This window comes from Bos taurus, chromosome 18, assembly GCF_002263795.3.
Source record: "Bos taurus isolate L1 Dominette 01449 registration number 42190680 breed Hereford chromosome 18, ARS-UCD2.0, whole genome shotgun sequence".
Classification (NCBI taxonomy): domain Eukaryota; kingdom Metazoa; phylum Chordata; class Mammalia; order Artiodactyla; family Bovidae; genus Bos; species Bos taurus.
The window spans coordinates 52,618,989-52,637,811 of NC_037345.1; the positions used below are offsets into that span (position 1 = coordinate 52,618,989).

The following is an 18,823-nucleotide window of genomic DNA, read 5'->3' on the forward strand; positions in this document are numbered from 1 at the left end:
AATGGGAAGGGCACGGAGGTGTGCTGTGACCTGTCTGCAAGTGGAAACCAACAGAAAAGGACATTCCAAATAGGTGGGTGGGACTCTCATCCATGACTCCAATAGTAAGGCCAGACCCTGCAGCTGGCGGGAGGACCTCAGGGCTCGCTAAACCAATGGGCTAGGTGGGGCGGGGCGACCGTGGCGGCGGCGGCGGCAGCGTGTTCGGTTGCGCGTGGCCCACGGGGTGGGAGCGGAGCCCGGACCGGGAGGAGGCGCTACCGCGCGTAAGAATTGGGGTTCTGAGCGGGGGGGGGCGGGGGGCTGGGGGGGTGTTGGCTGGAGACTCAGCCTGGAGCCTGCGAGCCTTGACCTCTGCCCTCTGACCTTTCCCCTTGCAGGCGACCATGGGGAACGTATTGGCCGCTAGCTCGCCGCCCGCAGGGCCGCCGCCGCCGCCTGCGCCTCCCCTCGTGGGACTGCCGCCACCTCCGCCCTCTCCTCCCGGCTTCACTTTGCCGCCACTCGGGGGCGGCCTGGGCGCTGGGGCTGGCACAGGTCGAGGTTCCGAACGGACCCCCGGGACTGCGGCTGCCAGCGCTGGAGGGACCGCGGACGATGGGGCCTGCGGCTGCCTGCCCAACCCGGGCACGTTCGAGGAGTGCCACCGGAAGTGCAAGGGTGAGGGGCTAGGGGCCTGGCAGGGGTGTGATGGCCCGGATCTCGGGGGAAGGAGGAGCGCACTGAGGACCTTGGGAATTGGCACGGACCATTGGAATCATTTAACAGAGCGTTAGGAGTTGACGTTGGGATCGAATAGTGGAACGTTGAACCTGGGGCTTAGAATGATGGGATCAAATGATGGAACCTCAGGATGGAATGCCGGAGCGGTACAGAAAAACCTGAAGGACCTCATGTGCCCCAGGAGTCGGCCAAGCCAGCCTCATGGGATCGGGAGGGAAACCGAGGCCCAAGGTCACAGTGTCAGCAATGGGTCAGTGGGGGTGGAACCCAAGGCTTCTGGATCCTGGCTTGGAGGAATCGTGGTAGCGAAAGTGGTGGTGGGTTATTGAGCACTGTTCTGGCATTCAGTGTGTGTTAACTCATTAAATCCTTGCAGTATTTCTATGTGGTGAGCATCTTCAACTAACAGATAGATTTGACATGGATAAAATAATTTGCCTAAGGTCACACAAGTAGTAGATGGTGGCACTGGAATTTGGATGCAGGCAAAGGCTTTGGTCCTGAGCCCATCCTCTGGGCTGTTCTGCCTCTTTACCGGATGAGGTGCTTTGTGCAGTGTGCTGGTTGTGGGCTCCTGGAGAAGGGAGAGTGGGGACCATAGAGAAGAAAGGGATGAGAGATGGAGTGTGTGTGTTGAAGTGTGACAGCATTTTTCTCTCCTTCAGAGCTGTTTCCTATTCAGATGGAAGGTGTGAAGCTCACAGTCAATAAAGGGTTGAGTAATCATTTCCAGGTGAGCCTTTCTTGTGCCATTATTCTCCAGAGGTCATCCCAGCCATCCCTCTGCATCTGCACATACAGTCCTTTAGTGAAAGTGAAGTTGCTCAGTCGTGTCCGACTCTTTGCAACCCCATGGACTGTAGCTTACCAGACTTCTCAGTCCATGGGATTTTCCAGGCAAGAGTACTGGAGTGGATTGCCATTCCCTTCTCCAGTCCTTTAACTCCTCCTTAAAGATCTGGGCTCCTTGATACTTAAAGACACCAGAGACAGTGCCAGGCTGACCACTCAATTTGGGGGCAGTGGTAGGGTTTAGGGACCCGCCCCCGCAACCAACATCCAGGCAGGAATGAAGTACCAGGTATGCTCCCACACATCCCTTCTCTTGAGTGTCTAATCTAGTCAGGCCACACCTCCCAGTCTTCATCCCCTGCCATGCCCAGAGACGCCCTGACAGGGAAGTCAGATTGGCAAGCATCCCCCATCCCAGGCTGGAGGGGAGCTGACCTGGAAATGGGTTCGGCTGGGTTCCTTGGGGAGTGACCCACAGGCTCATCACCACAGCCCTCCCTCTTCTCCCAGGTGAACCACACAGTAGCCCTCAGCACAATCGGGGAGTCCAACTACCACTTCGGGGTCACGTACGTGGGGACGAAGCAGCTGAGTCCCACAGAGGTGAGGTACCTTTTGCCATTCATTCATTGTATCTTTCTTCCAACAAATAATGTAGCCCGTCAGTTGAAGAAAGCTGGGCTGCTGGTGGTGTGGGGAGGTGGGAACTGGGTCTCTCCAGGGTGCATCGAAACTGGGGTCATTCCTTCATCCTGACCCCCACTTCTCTGGGTGAGTCTGAGGACACCAGGGTCACCAGGCAGTGATGACCCATAGTGGGCAGGGCCGGGCTGCAGATCCTGCAGGCCTCAGGCCAAGCCAGGCATTTGAACTTCCACTAGGGGGCACTAGAGAGCCACGGAAAGATTTAAAGGAGGGGAAGATGCGGTGATACGAGTGCTTTGGAAATAGCATTTCTCAGGCTGTCTGCGGAAGCTGGGTTAGAAGAGCGAAGGCAAAACTAGAAGCCCAGAAGGAGGCTGGGGCAGGACACAGGTGGAGTTGGGGGCCTAAATTAAGTTTTTGCTTGTGTTAACTATTTCCATGCGATAAACTTACTTATTCAGCAAACCTTCAGGGCACTCCCCCCCATGTCCTGCCCATCTCTGTGCTGGATGGTCCTGGGGACACAGCGGTAACTGAAACAGCCATAGGGGCTCACAGCCTAGTGGAGAAAGAGAATAAGCTTGTCCCCAGAGAGGAACAGTCCAGGGAGAGTAGGACTGAAACAGGGGAACCCAAAGGCTGAGCCCAGAGGAGAGCCTGACTCAGCCTCGGTGGTCTTAGAGGGCTTCCTGGAGGAGAGGACCTCATTCTAGGCTTTCCAGTCCTAGGCTTTTCACCAGAGCCCATCATGCACGTCCATCCCTGACGCTGGGCCTCTCACCTCTAACCCTGCCCTCTGCCCCACAGGCATTCCCCGTGCTGGTGGGTGACATGGATAATAGTGGCAGCCTCAATGCTCAGGTCATTCATCAGCTGGGCCCTGGCCTCAGGTCCAAGATGGCCATCCAGGTGAGTGGAAGGATGGAGTCGGCGACTCCCCAGCCTCCCTGAGCCCCAGGCTGCCCTTGGGTGTTGAAACCAAGAACTCAAGGCACAGTGCAGCCAAACAAACTGAACCATCAGAGTCTGGAGCAGAGAAAGGCTTATTGCAAAGATAAGTGAGGAATACGGGTGGCTGGTTCTCTACAGACCAAACTCCCGCCTAGTTTTCAGGGTGTGAGTGAATGAAGTCGCTCAGTCATGTCCTACTTTTTGCGACCCTGTGGGCTGTAGCCTGCCAGGCTCCTCCGTCCATGGGATTTTCCAGGCAAGAATGCTGGAGTGGGTTGCTATTTCCTCCTCCAGAGGATCTTCCCGACCCAGGGACTGAACTCAGGTCTCCCGCATTGCTGGCAGACTCTTTACTGTCTGAGCCACCAGGGAATCCCAGTTCTCAGGGAAGGGCTTTTAAAGGCAAACTGGGGGCAGGGTGCTGCAGGATGTATGACTTTCTTCTGGTTGGTCAGTGGTGAGGCCGCAGGGTGGATGGTGTGCCAGGCGTCTTGTGCTCAGCTGGAAGTTACCGTCCTCCTCCTGGGTGGAGGCCCCAGCATGTCCTCGACAGGAGCTAGGATTCCACCTTATCATGGCATTGTTGTGCTGTGCTTAGTCATTCAGCTGGATCCGACTTTTTTCGACCCTTTGGATTGGAGCCAGCGAGGCTACTCTGCCCATGGGATTTTTCAGACAACTTTTCAGAAAACTGGAGTGGGTTGCCATTTCCTCCTCCAGGGGAATCTTCCTGACCCAGGGATCAAACCTGTGTCTTCTGTGGCTCCTGCATTGCAGGCGGGTTCTTTACCCGCTGAGCCCTAAGAGAAGCCCTCACTGCACTTTTGTGTGACTATTTCCTTTCTTTCTGCTTTCTCTCTCTTCTCTGATGAGTAAATGGATCTGCCCTCGGGGAAGGTCTAGGAGGTGGAAGCCTTTATCCTACAAACAAGAAGGGGAGGCCACTGAAAGGCCTTTTGTACCGGCAGCCCCCAGGGGGTCCTGCTCAGTTTCACCCTCATGCTTGGCCCTCCCCCCACAGACCCAGCAGTCGAAGTTTGTGAACTGGCAGGTGGATGGGGAGTACCGGGGTTCCGACTTCACAGCAGCCGTCACTTTGGGGAACCCAGATGTCCTGGTGGGTTCAGGTAAGAGGCACAGGGCTTGGAAGGTGGTCAGACCCCATGCCCAGCAAATCCATTTCTCCCTCTGACCCTCCTTTTATGCCATCCAAGAAATGGTTTCAGGGACAGGTGTGACTTCAGAACACAGAGCATCAATTAGGTCTTGTAGCCTCGTGGGGGAAAAAACAGGTTCAAGTCCCAGCTCTGCCTCTGGGTTCACTGCAATTGGGGGCGGGGGGTGGGGGAGCGCTTCCATCACCCTCATGGGCCTCAGCTTCCTCATTTGTTAAAATCGGATTGCCTCACAGGGTTGTCGAGCAGGTCATGTGTGGAAAGTCTCAAATGGGGTCAGGCATGTGACGGGTCCCAAGGAAATGAGCTGCTGCATCACTCCTGGGGCTCTGGGGTTGCTCGGGGGCACAGATTGACCCCAAGGCAGGCGGAGTCCACGTGCAGCTGAGGGGAGGCAAGTCAGTCTGCAGTGGAGGGTGACAAGGAAGATTCCTGTTTGGGTTGGCTGGGAGGCAAGGACCTGCTGACTAATGTCTGTACTTCTGGTCTCTCCTCTCTGCTTCCCCCTTTTTTATTTTTGTCTCTGGGCATCTGCCTTTGATTTCTCGACATTGATTTGATGTTTCTTGACTATGAATCATATATTCCATGTCCAGAGGATATGGTGATGAACTAAGGAAAACTAAGTCTGTCTTCTGGACATTCTAGTGGTGATTTTTATATTATGTATATTAAGGGAGGCGTGCACACGTGCTAAGTCACTTCATTCTTTTTGAACTCTTTGTGACCCCATGGACTGTAGCCCACCAGGCTCCTCTGTCCATGGGAGAGTCCAGGCAAGAATACTGGAGTGGGTTGCCATGGCCTTCTCCAGGGGATCTTCCCAAACCAAGGTCTTAAATCTTATATAAGACCCAGGATCTTATATCGGGTCTTATAAGACACCTGAACCCAGGTGTCTTATATCTCCTGCGTTGGCACGTAGGTTATTTATCACTAGCGCCACCTGGGAAGCCCCTGGAACCTTCCATTCTAGAGACACGAGTAAAGCAGATGGGTGATGGAGCCCTGTGGAAAGATGGTGGCGTCGGGAGGGGCTGGTGGAGTCTTGAGAGAAGGCCTCATTACATAGGTGATATCTGAATGAAGACTGAAGGATGTGAGGGAAGGTGCCAAGCAGATATGTGGGAAAAGAGCTTTTCAGCCGGAAGGAACAGCGAGTGCAGAAGCCCTGAGGTACGACCCTTCACTGGAACATCGAGGAGGACCGGAGCTGTAACAGATGAGGAGGAGGGCAAGTGGTAGAAGTCAGGGTGGCAGGGCTGAAACATAAAGCTCTGGAGAGCTGAGTCTGAGGCCACAAGAGGGTTTTGAAAGGGACAGGATCGTCCGCCGTAGCTTCTGACAGGACCTCTTGTGCCCACGTGTAGAGACCAGGCCACAAGGGGGCAGCGGAGGGGGTAAGTGGAGGTCTGGGGGTCTGGATGAACATTGAAGGCGGAGCAATAGTATTCGCTGCTGGATTCTGTGTGGGAGATAAGAGGGAGGTCAGAGTTGAGAAGTCAGCCTTTTTGGGGGGCGGGGTGGGGCTTGACCCACCAGAAGGGTAGAGTTGGTGATTCCAGTTTCTTGTGCCTGCTGTTAGCTCTATCAGGAAGAGCAGGCTCTTGGGCAGTGAGTGCAGCGTGAAGGCACCCAGCACCTGGAACCTTGCTGGGAACAGAGTAGGCGCTCAGAAAATAGCGCGTGAAGGAGTGAGCAGCGGTCATCGCAGGTCCTATTTCCCACCTGGTGCCCTTTGCCAGGCCCTCGGAATACTGTGCGCACCCAGGCCTTCACCCAGTCACTCAAGCCAATAGGGATTGGCTCGTGCAATCCTTCACAGCCCTGTGGGGTGGCGCTGCCATCATCCCTGTCTGATTGAGGCCCAGAGAGGGCAAGTACTTCCCCAAGGACACACAGCGAGGCCGCCTCCAGAGTCCACGGCACCAGGCCCCCCGCCCCTGCACTCACTCACCAGCATCGGCCTCTCTTGCTCCTCAACACTGGCCTCTAGGTCTTCCTTCCCTGGAGCCCAAGGCCACCAGTGACACTCTTGTCTCTTAGTCCCTTCCTCCCCTCAAGCACCGATCAGAACTTCTGGGCCCAGGGCAGTACTGAGTATATGAGTAGTTACTCATGTAATTATTCATGACCACTGACAGTGGTGCTCCACCCATTCTGAGCCTTGGTTTCCCCATCCATCTCGAAGACACAGTCACAGCAAGTGCACCTTGGTGAAGGAATCAGTGGGCGGACCGTCAGCCCCTTATGGGACCAGACACAGCTAGTTAGGTTCACTGTGGGAAGGGTCTCTGGGCCACCCCACAACAGGCAGGGGGATCGGGATTCTCACAGGTGAGGAAGGAAAGGTCTGCGGTGAAATTGGCCCTGCCCCAGGATCGCACAGCGAGGAAGCCAAGGGCCTGGCGTTGGAACCATGATCGAGGCCGAACGAGGAGCCCGCAGACTACCTGGTCCCCTCCCCTGGCCTCAGCTCCTCCTCTGGGGCCTCGGCTTCGTTCTGAGCACCCCGAGTGTGTGCCCACCCTGGGACACACACAGCCCCTCCCTGGCCAGTAGCCAAGACACTTGCCTTGAGACAAATAATCACAGTGACTGTGTTACTGTTGGGAGAGGTCCAGGTTGCTGTGAGAGCTTACAACAGGAGGGCCCAGCTCGCCTGGAGTGATGAGGACAGTGTCTCTCGATGCCAGTGTCTAGACCCAGGAGGGTGAAGAGAAGGGCAGCGCTCCCAGAGGAAGGCTGTGTGGCCAAAGCCCCGGGGAGCGCGGCGTGGGGAGGGCAGGAAGCTGTTCTTTCGGGCCCCAGCCAAGAGCCCGCTGTGTGCCCCCTCCCCCGGGGGCCAGGTGCGGCCCCCGCCCCGCAGGTTTCAGGAAAGCCGCACTCCGCTGCTTGTCCGAGGCCACCTCTTTGCTCTGAGACCTATAATAGGTGTTCTTTCCCTTCTCGTGGAGTTTTGGACTCAGTGGGTTCTCACTCCAGGCACTCCATCCTAAAGGAGACCAGTCCTGGGTGTTCATTGGAAGGACTGATTTGAAGCTGAAACTCCAATACTTTGGCCACCTGATGCGAAGAGCTGACTCATTGGAAAAGACCCTGATGCTGGGAGGGATTGGGGGCAGGAGGAGAAGGAGACGACAGAGGATGAGATGGCTGGATGGCATCACCGACTCGATGCACATGAGTTTGAGTGAACTCCAGGAGTTGGTGATGGACAGGGAGGCCTGATGTGGTGCAGTCCGTGGGGTTGTAAAGAGTCGGACACGACTCAGCAACTGAACTAAACTGATCTGAAGGAGATGGAGGTGCCAGAAAGGGCAGGATGTTCAAGAAAAAGGCCTGTGAGGAGATGAGGACTGTGCAAGGACTTGTGAAGCTCTTGGAGGAAGTCTGTTTGAAAGGTGGGGATGAACCACAGGGGGCTTTGCCCCCGTGTCCTAAGAAGCCAGGGTGTCCTTGATGCTGGGGTGTCATGGCAGGTTCTGAGCAGGGGGAGCAGGGTCGAGTGTGCGCTTTAACAAGATCCGTCTGCGTGTGAGCTGCTTGGAGAGGATGAGACTGGGGCAGGAGGCCAAGGAGGAGGGTAGGACTTGGGAACCAGAGGGTGAGGCAAGCCAAGGAGATGGGGGGTGGGAGAGGAGTTCGGGGTCTCGAAGCCCTCAGTCTGAACCATGACCAGAGACTCCTGAGTTGAAGTCCCTGTGTGACCCCTGGGTGGTCACTTTTCTCTCTGTGGGCCCAAAGTTCCCCTTCTCTTGGGACAGAGGCTGCTCTTGTCCAGAGGTGTGCTGGTGATGGCTTAACAACCAGCTGGCGGAGGAGGGGCCAGGAGGTGGGTCAGTGTCACCCACTCCCGAGGAGAGGCCAGCCCCAGCCTGCCCTGACCGCAGCCGCCCCCAGTGGCAGCCCCTGCCTGGGTGTGCCTGAAGACGCGAGCAGGTCCCGTCCTGTCCTCCCGGCCTGCCCGCCCCTCAGGCCGGTCCCCACTCGGCGCCGCTGATCCCTGTCCAGGGAAGCGTCTGCACGCCGCGCTTTCCTTCTCCTTGCCGGTCCCCACCTCCTTCCCTCCTGCCCCGGTCTCCCCATTCTTGCTGGGTGTCCATCTCGAAGCTTACCTCACTGGTCCTCACCTGCTCCGTCCTTCAGGTTGGGCGTCTTCAGGTCCCGCCATCCACCTCCATCTCTGATCGCTTCCCCGTCTCTACAGAGGTGACTCTTGCTTTCCAGTTCTCCGTCATCACCCCCTCTGCCTCTCTTCCTGGCCCTTCCCCTCCGCAGTGATCACCTCTGTGGTGTCCACCCTCCTGGGCTCTCAAACACAGACAGTCTCAGTCCTTGGGCTCGAGGAATTCAGCCTGGCGGTGGAGTGGGTGGTTAGCAAACACTGAGGGGCCCTCAGAGCCATCCTTGCTGCCGAGGGGCCCGGGAAGTGGACTTCCGCAGGTCGGGTCTCCGTGGCGGCTGGGCTGTGGCCGTGTGCTGAGCACGCCTTGTGCACACCACGCCTGCATCCAGCACTCTGCTCTTCCTCAGAGTCTTGCGAGGTGTCCCGCTCACGGAGAAGTGGTGCCAGTGGCCCTCGGTTACCCCAGCAGCAAGTGCTGGGGCTGGGACTTGAACCCAGGCCATCTGGCCCCCCACAGTGTGCTCTTGCCTACCGGTCGTGGCGGCAGGGTGGCTTGAAGCCTATGTTCAGGAGATGGGGAGCCTTGGACTCTACCCCTGACATGTCCTGTGACCATGTGGGAGCGACTTGACTCCTCACCCTCTGCAGCCTCCTGTGTAAAGGGAGGTGAATGCAGAGTAGATGAGGTCCCGGGGGCCGTGAGAGGCTGATCTCAGAGCCCTGTGAACGGCCCTAGCAAGGAGCCCAAGTGGGAGGCCCGGGGAAGCAGAAGTCCAGTCTGTGCCTTGACTGGGTGGAAACTAACCACCAGGCTCAGAAGTCATGACTCCACCTCTCGCCTGCAGGGATCCTCGTGGCCCACTACCTCCAGAGCATCACACCGTGCCTGGCCCTGGGCGGAGAGCTGGTCTACCACCGGCGGCCCGGGGAGGAGGGCGCCGTTATGTCGCTAGCTGGGAAATACACATGTGAGCCTGGGGGCCCGGAGCCCTGGGACTATGGGAGGAGGGGCTGGGGGCTGGACTCCTGGGTCTGAGGGAAGAGGGGCAAAACCTGGGCCCTTGGCTGCCCAAGCCCCCTTGGTAACCCACCTGCTCTCTTCCAGTGAACAACTGGTTGGCGACAGTAACATTGGGTCAGGCAGGCATGCATGCAACGTATTACCACAAAGCCAGTGACCAGGTGAGCCCATCTGGGGACTGGCTGTCTGGGTGTGGGTGCCCAGGACTGGCATGCCTGAGGGTCCAGCCTAGGAGGCTGACTCGTGTGTGTTGCCCTGGCCCCTCCAGCTGCAGGTGGGTGTGGAGTTCGAGGCCAGCACGAGGATGCAGGACACAAGTGTCTCCTTTGGGTACCAGCTGGACCTGCCCAAGGCCAACCTCCTCTTCAAAGGTACAGGTCTCCCTTTCCTTATGTGAGAAACAAGCAAGAGGTGACTCAGCTCTGAGTGGGGTACAGGCCAGAGAAAATGGGAGAGGGTAGCATGCTGGGCCCCCAAATTACCCAGGAATGCTTGTTAAGAGGGTGGGTGGGTGCCTGGGCCCCGAGCTTTGCAGGGACCATCCCCACCCCATCCAGTAGCCCTCCAGCAGTCTGCATGCATGGCCCTTGCTTTTCTTTTTCTCGTGCATGGAAGACAAGTTGGAGCGCAGCCGGCCTTGCCCCACTGTCTCACCTTACGGAGGCTCCCTGGTCACAGCCAGACCCACACACAACCTTCCCCCAGGCTGACTGAGTTTCATCTTAAGTTTCTCCTTGCGCCTCAGTGGCTCTCGGGTTTGGGGTGTGTGGAGACCACCCCGGAAAGGCCGCTTCAGTGGCCCTGGTTCAAGGCTTCTAAAGGCAGCCAGGGGAAATCCCTGGTGGTCCAGTGGTCTCACTCTCAACTGCTGAGGGCCCGGGTTCAATCCCTGGTCAGGGAACTAAAATCCCACATGCCATGCAGTGTGGGCAAAAAAATTTTTTTTAAACAAAAGTAGCCAGGAGGCCCAGGGAGAGGTGTTTGTTTTGCCTCTGAAACCTGCCTTAAGTCCTCACTCTGCAGTCAGCCCTGGGTCTGAGGCTGCGTTTGGACTGTAGCTTCTCTGCTCCCCTTCAGTGAGTCCTTGAGCTCCATTGGGTACAGACGGCAGCGGGCACTTTGCACACTCATCAGGTCCTGGGCATGAGCCCTAGAGATTTCAGTCTCTGATTCAGCAGATACTCAGCACCTGCTCTGTGCCCAGCTGGGGACACAACAGTGACCAGGCTCCCCCCACCCAGTGGGGGTGTCACTCACAGTGGCAGGGACAGGCCCATCCACACAGAGCAGCGACCTGGTGTGGACAAGACTGGGATTGGGAGGGTGGTCCACGGGGTGGCGGGGTGGCCGAGGGCTTCTGGAGGCGGGGTGGGTCACGGAGCTCAGAGCTGAAGCACTTGGGGGCGTGCAGAGGGCTCCGGGTGGTGGGGACAGTACTGTCAGCGGCCTGGCCGGTGGTTTCTGATGTGTCGGGTGAGGCTCTTCTCACAGCTGTCCACCCACAGGCTCTGTGGACAGCAACTGGATCGTGGGCGCCACGCTGGAGAAGAAGCTCCCACCGCTGCCCCTGACACTGGCCCTCGGGGCCTTCCTGAATCACCGAAAGAACAAGTTCCAGTGTGGCTTCGGCCTCACCATTGGCTGAGCCCCCGCAGGCCCCGCCTTCCTCGCCCTTTCTCCTTCTGATCCCACCTCCACCTCCCCCTGCCACGGAGGGGAGACCTGAGCCCCCCTCCCCCTCCCTTCCCTCCCTCCTCGGGGGTCAGGGGGCAGCGGAAAGGAGGGGACCCATCACCCCAGCAGCTGAGGGGGGATTCTCCGAAGGACGGGCACGGCAGGACGTGGAGGACAAGGGGCCGAGTGCCCAATAGTCTTGGAGTCCAGGAAGCGATTCTGGAGTCAAGGGGCCTATGGGATTCTGAGCACCAGGGGCAGAGGCGGCCAGACAACCTCAGGGAGGTGTTGGGGTGTCCCCGTTCCCCCGAAATGGCCAAATGGGCCCAGCCCCAAGGGGGCAGCAAGGAGAGGTGCGTCCCCAGTCACCCCGCCCCTGCCCACTTTCCCATCCACCCCTCGGTATAAATCATGTTTATAAGTTATGGAAGAACCGGGACATTTTACAAAAAAAATAAAAAATTAAAAAAATACACATGGAAAAAAAAAAATGGGAGGCCTCTGTTTTCCTCTGTCTGTGGCCCATTTTGTCCGGCCTGGACCTCCCACAGTGGCCCGTGGAGGGCAGGGAATCCAGCCTGGTCACTGGCCAGAGCCCAGACCAGAAAGGGGAAGGGCCTGGCCCAGGATCACACAGCCGCCCTGTGACCTTCCCAACGAGGACATCACAGGCCTTCCCTCCCTGGGAGGGTGCAGCCTGTGGTCACAACCTGGCCTGGCCAGCAAGGCTGCAGAAGACTTCGTCCCAGTGAACTGAAGCGGGTGTGGGGAAGCAGTGCGCTGGGACCCCGTCTTTCCAGGCTCCAGAAGGGGCAGGGGCTGAAGGGGTGGTAAGACTTGGTTATAATAGAAGGTCAAAGCTTTCAAGAAACTTCAGGAAGCATTTGAGCACCTGGAAAGAGTTTGGAATCATTTAGTTCTCATGGGGTGGGGGAGGGGTGGGCTGGAGTCTGACTCATGGGCCTGGAGAGAGGGTGGGGGCGTCAGTTCTGCACCCCTAGGGCTCGGGCAAGCTGACATTGCTAACCCCTCTCCAGACAGGGGAACTGAAAGTTCATCTCACACACACTGTCTGGGCAGGGAGGCTGCTGGCCCGTGATGACCCTTTATAGCCCAGAGAAGCCACTCCACCCACTTCCTGCCAGCACCTTCTGAGGCCAGAGCACACAGGCTGACAGCAACCCAGGACAGGCTGGCATTGGGGGTCCCTTCTTGGGACCAGGCATCCAGCCTCCCCAGCCCCACGGAATCCAGTAGTCCTCACCCTTAAAGGACCAGGAGTGAATCCCAACTCCTCCAGTTCTTCCAGGGTGACTTTACCATCCACCTTAACTCTGAATCTCCTCTTGAAAGAGGAAAGTGGACAAAGGGGACTCCACCTTGGCTGTGGGACTCCATTTTAGACTTATTGTGAACCTTGGACTACATGCCTGGGTGCTCTCCCAGTGGACTTTGAGCTATATGCCCGGTATCTATGGAAACAACACACTAACTGAAAAACAGACCCCCCGGATAAAGTCTCCAGGACTGGTACCTAGACTTCCCATCACTGAAAAGAATGTACTAATCTACCCCAGAGCAAAACAAATTATCTCCACAATACCTATTGATATATGTCAGCCTCATTAGCTGTCTGGACTAATATATGAATCATGATTTAGCCCCTTTACATTATCCAGGCTAGTTTCCAGGAATTTGGGGAGGTGGATTTGAGCACGTACACTTATGATATATAAGATTGTCACAAAAATTGGCCGGGTCCTTGGCTAAGAGGAGACTCTGCCTTGGACCCACTGGTGTAATAAACTGCACTCCACTATTTGTGTGGTCCTTCTGAGTGAGTTTGCTTCCCGAAGAGCATGGCTACAACATTTTCGGTGCATTGGCCAGGAAGCGCCTCACTTTGAGGAGACAAGTCCCATTTGGAGCTACTCCGGGGCCGTGCGGCTTGAATCACCTAGAGGGGTAAGGTTGCCTCGCCCCTCTGGAACGACTCTGCCTTTCAACGCCCAGACCTCTCATGTTAGCAAGTAGTGGATGGCAGCGAGGAAACCGAGCGCTCAGGTAATGAGGGTCCCACCCAATAGGGTGGAAGAGGGAGCCTGCTCAGCCCCCTGAGAGAGATTAGAGACGTGCACGGACCTACGGTGACTGATGTAGGAGAGTGACTGCGATTGTTGGGTACAGGTTGACAGATGTGACAGGGCTTTAAGGAAGACTCTATTGTGAATGTCATTTAGGAGGTGGTGTCTTGGGGAAAATTATTACCAGGCAATCGCAAGAGGGTTACTGGGGGAAGAAACTTGGTCTCTGTGTGCACGTATTCTGCCCTCCCCCAGGAGGTATCCCATCTGCTGTGAAAGTCTCAATCCCCTCAAGCTTGCTCAGGCAGAGAAAGGGAAATACATGAGTGAGTACGAATTGGCTTTTCCGGAGATCACCTGGGATGCGGGTTATTTAACTCGCATGTGCTTTTGTTGACACCTGATCAAGCTCACCAAGGCGGAGAAGGCGTTTAAAGTTTCAGGAGAAGTGGTCCTAGACAAAGTGATATTCTGGTTCAAGCACCTAAAACAACAGGAGGAAAGCACGCTGGACTCCCCTCTCCCTCTGGGACTTGGCCAGCAAAGCCCTTTTCAATCCTATCAGGGAAGAAGCCAAGTGGCAATTTAAGTGCTTCATCAAATGGAAATATCAGAAGTATCTGGGGTACCAGAAACTCCGCCAACAGGAGAAGGAACACTCCCGGAAAGGTAGGCAAGATGAGAGGAAATGGATCTAAGGCAACTATACTGGGCAATATAATCAAAAGTTTCAAAAAGGGGTTCAGAGGAGACTATGGGGTAAAAATGACACCTGGCCAGCTGTGCACCCTCTTCAAGGTCGAATAGTCTGCTATGGGAGTTGGCCGGCCACCAGAGGGCACAATGGGCTTGAAAACAATAAAAGCAGCCTGTGTGACAGTCACGGGAAAACCTAGACACCCGACCAGTTCCCATACATACTCCTGGCTACAGCTGCCCCAGGGTTCCCCGACCATGGCCACGATTTTATATTCAAAATGGAGAAGGAAAAAGACACAGAAACTGATGATAAAAAAGAGATTCTACAGGATCCAAACGAGGAACTTCCTCCCCCGCTGTACTGGATGATGAACCCGCCCTCAAATGTGTCGGCCAGGCCAGGGGCCTTAACAGCCACCAGACCGAGGCTACGGGACATTCCAGCATCACCGCTGTCCCCAGCCCTTCCTTCAGCGCCCCCAGAGGTTGTAGAGCCGCCACCCCAGCAGGCTCCGACCCTAGTGGGAGGGATGACTGGATACCGCCCTCCGGATTCAGCTCCTGCCACAGAGGCACAACCTAAGCTCTACCCGCCGCCAACACTGCCCCACCCCCCAACATGAGTACTGATCAAAAAGGGAAGGGGAACATTGGAATTAAACAAAGACTGTGCTCCGCCAAGGAGTTAGAAGAAAAGACACCATTTCAGATGCCCCTTAGGAAGTCCAGCAGGCCTGCATACAGGGGCAAGATGGTAATTATCACCAGGCTCCTGTGGCCTACTACGATCAACTATTTTTGTCTACTAATATATTGAACTGGCAAAAATATATGCCACCATATCCAGAGGAGCCACAGGACATGATTAGATTGACGGAAACCATTTTTTGTACCCACCGACCGACACGGGACGATATTATCCAATTATTAACTTCCCTCTTCGGTACCGAAGAGCAGTATAGAATTCTTACTGAAGCAAAGAAATGGCTGCTAGAAATGGTTCCGGAAGGGACTGTAAACCCACAAAGGTGGGTGGAACAAACCCTCCCCTATGACAGACCTAATTGGGACTATAATACAGATGAGGGGAGAAGCCTGCCGTACAGCCATTCTACAGGGACTAAAAAGGGGAGCCCACAGACCTATGGATATGGCAAAACCTGCCAGAGTAGTCAACGCGGGGCCGAGCCCCCTTCTGAATTTTATGAAAGACTGTGTGAGGCTTATAGACTCTGTACGCTGATCGACCCCAAGGCCAGGAGCTCCCACATCGTTATAAACTCAGCATTTGTGTCACAGGCTTATCCTGATATTAAAAGAAAGCTCCAGAAGCTGGATGGAGTATTATCAATGTCCAGCTCCCAACTAATTGAAATTGCAAAGAAAGTATTCAGAAACAGAGATGTGGAAGCCAAGAAAGAAACTGAAAAAAGACGGAGGGAGGACACTAAGAGAGCAGACCAGAGATTTGCAGTGCTAGCCGCGGCCTTGGGAAGGCCTGCTGGGCTGCCCACGAAAGCCCCTCCCTCCTGGAGATGAGACCACTCCCTCAGGAGACCGCCACGAAAGCTTAGGCCCACGCTACAGCCCAATCAGTGTGCCTGGTGCCAAGGGTTTGGCTACTGGAAAAACAAATGTCCTAAAACCACTAAAAACCGGGAATCAACCAGTACAGTGGGAGGCCTTGACGGACTAGAGACCAAATAGGGATGCCGGGGCTCAGAGACACAGGTCCGCAAGAGCCCGTGGTAACGTTAAAAGTAGGGGACCGACTCACTGACTTCATGGTGGATACCGGAGCAGGATTGTCAGTAGTAACTGAACCCATGGCACCTCGCTCGAAAAAGGCCATTGCCATAACTGGAATATCTGGAAAGGAAATGATTAAACAATTCTGTAAGCCCCGAAAGTGCCAGATGGCAGAGGAGGGCACCAAGTGACTCATGAGTTCTTATATATCCCTGAATGCCCGGTACCTCTATTTGGAAGAGATCTACTCTCTCACCTGGGGTCACAAGTGACCTTTCCCCCCCACAAACGCCCTACTTTGCACATGGGCCCAGCTACTTACTTACTCTCCCTCTCAGTTACCCTACAAGATGAATGGGAGAGGGGATGAATGGCCGGGAGGAAACACTGGCTCAACAACTGCCCGAGGTCTGGGCAGAAGGAAACCCCCCTGGGCTCGCCAAACACCACGCTCCAATAATAATAGAACTTAAGCCCCGGGCCACCCTGGTTAGAAAACGCCAGTATCCATTGCCCCTGGAGGCTCGTCTCGGCATACTGCCACATATGAATAGACTGAAACAGGCCGGTATCCTGATTGAATGCCAATCAGAATGAAACACACCAATCCTGCCAGTTAAAAAGGAAGGGGGACAGGACTATAGGCCAACACAAGATTTAAGGCTGGTCAGCCAAGCTGCCATGACTCTGCACCCCACAGTCCCAAACCCATATACCTTACTCAGCCTCCTCCCTCCAAGTGCAAAAGTTCTGTACTTGTCTGGGCTTAAAAGATGCCTTTTTCTGTATACACCTAGCCCAGGTATCACCACCAATTTTTGCTTTCGAGTGGGAAGACCCAACAGGGGGCGCCAAACAACAACTAACCTGGACCCACCTCCCGTGAGGGTTTATAAATTCTCCATTTTTGAAGTAGCCCTGGTTTTGCACTTAGGCGCATTTCAGCCAGAAAAGTTTGGTTGTTGGCTGCTGCAATATGTGGACGATCTGCTCCTGGCCGCTGAGAACAAGGATGATTGCTGGGAAGGAACCAAGGCCTCGCTGAGACTGCTGATGGAGGCTGGTTACCGGGTCTCGAAAAAGAAGGCTCGGATCTGCAAGGAGGAGGTGAGGTATTTGGGATTTGTTCTAAAGAGGGGCACAAGGCTGTTGGGCCAGTCCAGTGCCATGCCTCTATCTGTGATGGACGGGCTCCCATGGCGGGTACCACCTCTACGGAGGGGTGATATGCCTATGGGATTTTTTTGCATCGAGCAAGACAACAAAAATCAAGTATAGAATGGCATTAGACATACTCACTGCCGCGCAGGGAGGAACCTGTGCCATACTTAAGGTTGAATGTTGTGTATGGAACCTGTGCCGTACTTAAGGCTGAACGTTGTGTATACATTCCTGATTTATCTGGCAATGTAACGACTGCTTTGGGTGACATGAAGGACCAAGTAAAAGCAATGTCAGATGAAAATATTCCCTTCTGGACCTTGGTCCTATCTTGGGTAAAGGGTGATTGGTGGAAAACTGTGCTCACTGTTATTATAGTCATTTTAATAGTTCTGTTATGTGGACCTTGCATTTTACAATGTGTTGTTAACTTTGTATCCCAGAGACTAACCTCACTTCCCCAGATCAGCATTAGGAGGCCTAGGATACAATATATTCCTATGAGCAATGCTTCTACTGAGAGTTAGGAGCATCAAGAGAGAGGAATGAAAGACGAAAGTGGGCAAAGCGGACTCCATCTTGGCTGCGGGACCCCGTTTTAGACTTCTTGTAAACTTTGGACTACATGCCTGAGTGTTCTCCCAGTGGACTTTGAGCTATGTGCCCGGAATCTATAGAAACAACATTCCAACTGAAAAACAGAACCCCTGGATAAAGGGACTCCAGGACTTGTACCCGGACTTTCTGTCGCCGAAAAGAATATACTTATCTACCCCAGAGCAAAACAAATTGTTATCTGCACAAAACCTATTGATATATGTGAGCCTAATTAGCTGTCTGGACTAATATATGAATCATGATTTAGCCCCTTTACATTATCCAGGCTAATTTCGAGGAGTTCAGGGAGGAGGGTTTGAGCACGTACACTTAGGGTATATAAGATTGTCACAAAAAGTGGCCAGGTCCTTGACTAAGAGGAGATTCTGCCTTGGGTCCGCCGGTGTAATAAACTGCACTCCACTATTTGTGTTGTCCTTCTGAGTGAGTTTGCTTCCTGGAGAGCAGAGAGCAGTGGCTACAACATTCTCAATTCAGGATGCCCATCTGTTAAACAGCTGGGGTTTGTGAACAGGGCTGCAAGAGAGGGAGGGACAGGAGTGTTCACTGTGGCCCGGCACACAAGTGAAGTCCAGCATGGGGCCACTGTTTGCCAGCTAACCCTACTTGTTCTCAGTACACACAGTAGCCTGTTGCTTCACCGAATGACGGTGTTAAGTGCAACTCTTTTCCTGGTTGTGTGGACCAAGAAACTGGATGTTCAGAGAGGCTAGGTCGTTGGCTCAGGGTCACACAGCTGACAACTGGCAGAGCCTGGATTCAGGCCTGAGCAGTTTGGTTCTGGAGTCCACAGTCCTAAGCAGGCAACACCCATGCTTCAAGCCCCACTGAAGGAACAATACACAGTTGGGGAGAAATGCTGGATTTTCAGGTCTCAACTGGGGAAGGGGGCTCAAGAGAGGCAGTGTCCTGTGCCCAAGGTAACAGCCCAAGAGGGAGCTCATGTTAAAGTCCAGATTGCACTCTCAAAGCCTGAGCTTTTAGAAGATACCTTACACTGTCCCCAGAACTCCTATCCCATTTCTATCTGGGCCAGCCAGCTCCCTTCCCCCTCCCTACCCAGAGTCCCAACCCCCTCCTTCCTCTAACCAGGGATTTCAGGCCCCCAGTCCTTTCCCCAAATTCTATTCATCCATCCGCTGGAAAAGAGGGGCAGGAGATGGGTACTGTGGGCAGTGGCCTGTTCCAGCCCCTTCCATGCCCACTGTCCCAGCCCTCACCAGCTTACCCACCCCCCAGAATGGAGGAAGCCGCCTGAGTTACTGGGTGAGAAGTCATCTTTTCCCGGGGGCTGGGACTGGGGGCTGCCAGGTCTCCAAGCCCCACCCCCTCCCCTCCTTGCTGTGTGTGAAGGGGGAGGACAGCCCACCTCGTGACCTGAGGGGGCTGGCCCAGCTTGCCC

At 55.0% G+C, this 18,823-nt stretch overlaps 1 protein-coding gene across 2 annotated transcripts; it reads left to right on the top strand.

Annotated features, from left to right (window-relative positions):
- Nucleotides 1-11,601, top strand: TOMM40 (translocase of outer mitochondrial membrane 40). 2 transcript variants are annotated; one of them, XM_024978114.2, is made up of 10 exons: nt 1-73; nt 381-660; nt 1,389-1,456; nt 2,026-2,118; nt 2,968-3,069; nt 4,133-4,238; nt 9,261-9,383; nt 9,521-9,597; nt 9,705-9,807; nt 10,942-11,601. In XM_024978114.2, the coding sequence occupies exons 2-10, from the start codon at nt 387-389 to the stop codon at nt 11,079-11,081; spliced, it is 1,086 nt and encodes a 361-aa protein (XP_024833882.1). In that variant the 5' UTR covers nt 1-73; nt 381-386; the 3' UTR covers nt 11,082-11,601. The 2 variants fall into 2 exon arrangements, with proteins under 2 accessions (XP_024833882.1, NP_001068906.1); NM_001075438.1 differs by lacking the exon at nt 1-73 and adding an exon at nt 217-266.
- Nucleotides 11,602-18,823: the final 7,222 nt, after the last annotated feature.

What these genes read in the sequence shown, in the direction of transcription:
- TOMM40 (XM_024978114.2), top strand. Translation starts at nt 387, where the DNA reads ATGGGGAACGTATTGGCCGCTAGCTCGCCGCCCGCAGGGCCGCCGCCG. An exon ending in GGTTGAGTAATCATTTCCAG is followed by an intron (nt 1,457 to 2,025) that starts GTGAGCCTTTCT and finishes CTCTTCTCCCAG; the next exon opens with GTGAACCACACAGTAGCCCT. An exon ending in ACCACAAAGCCAGTGACCAG is followed by an intron (nt 9,598 to 9,704) that starts GTGAGCCCATCT and finishes TGGCCCCTCCAG; the next exon opens with CTGCAGGTGGGTGTGGAGTT.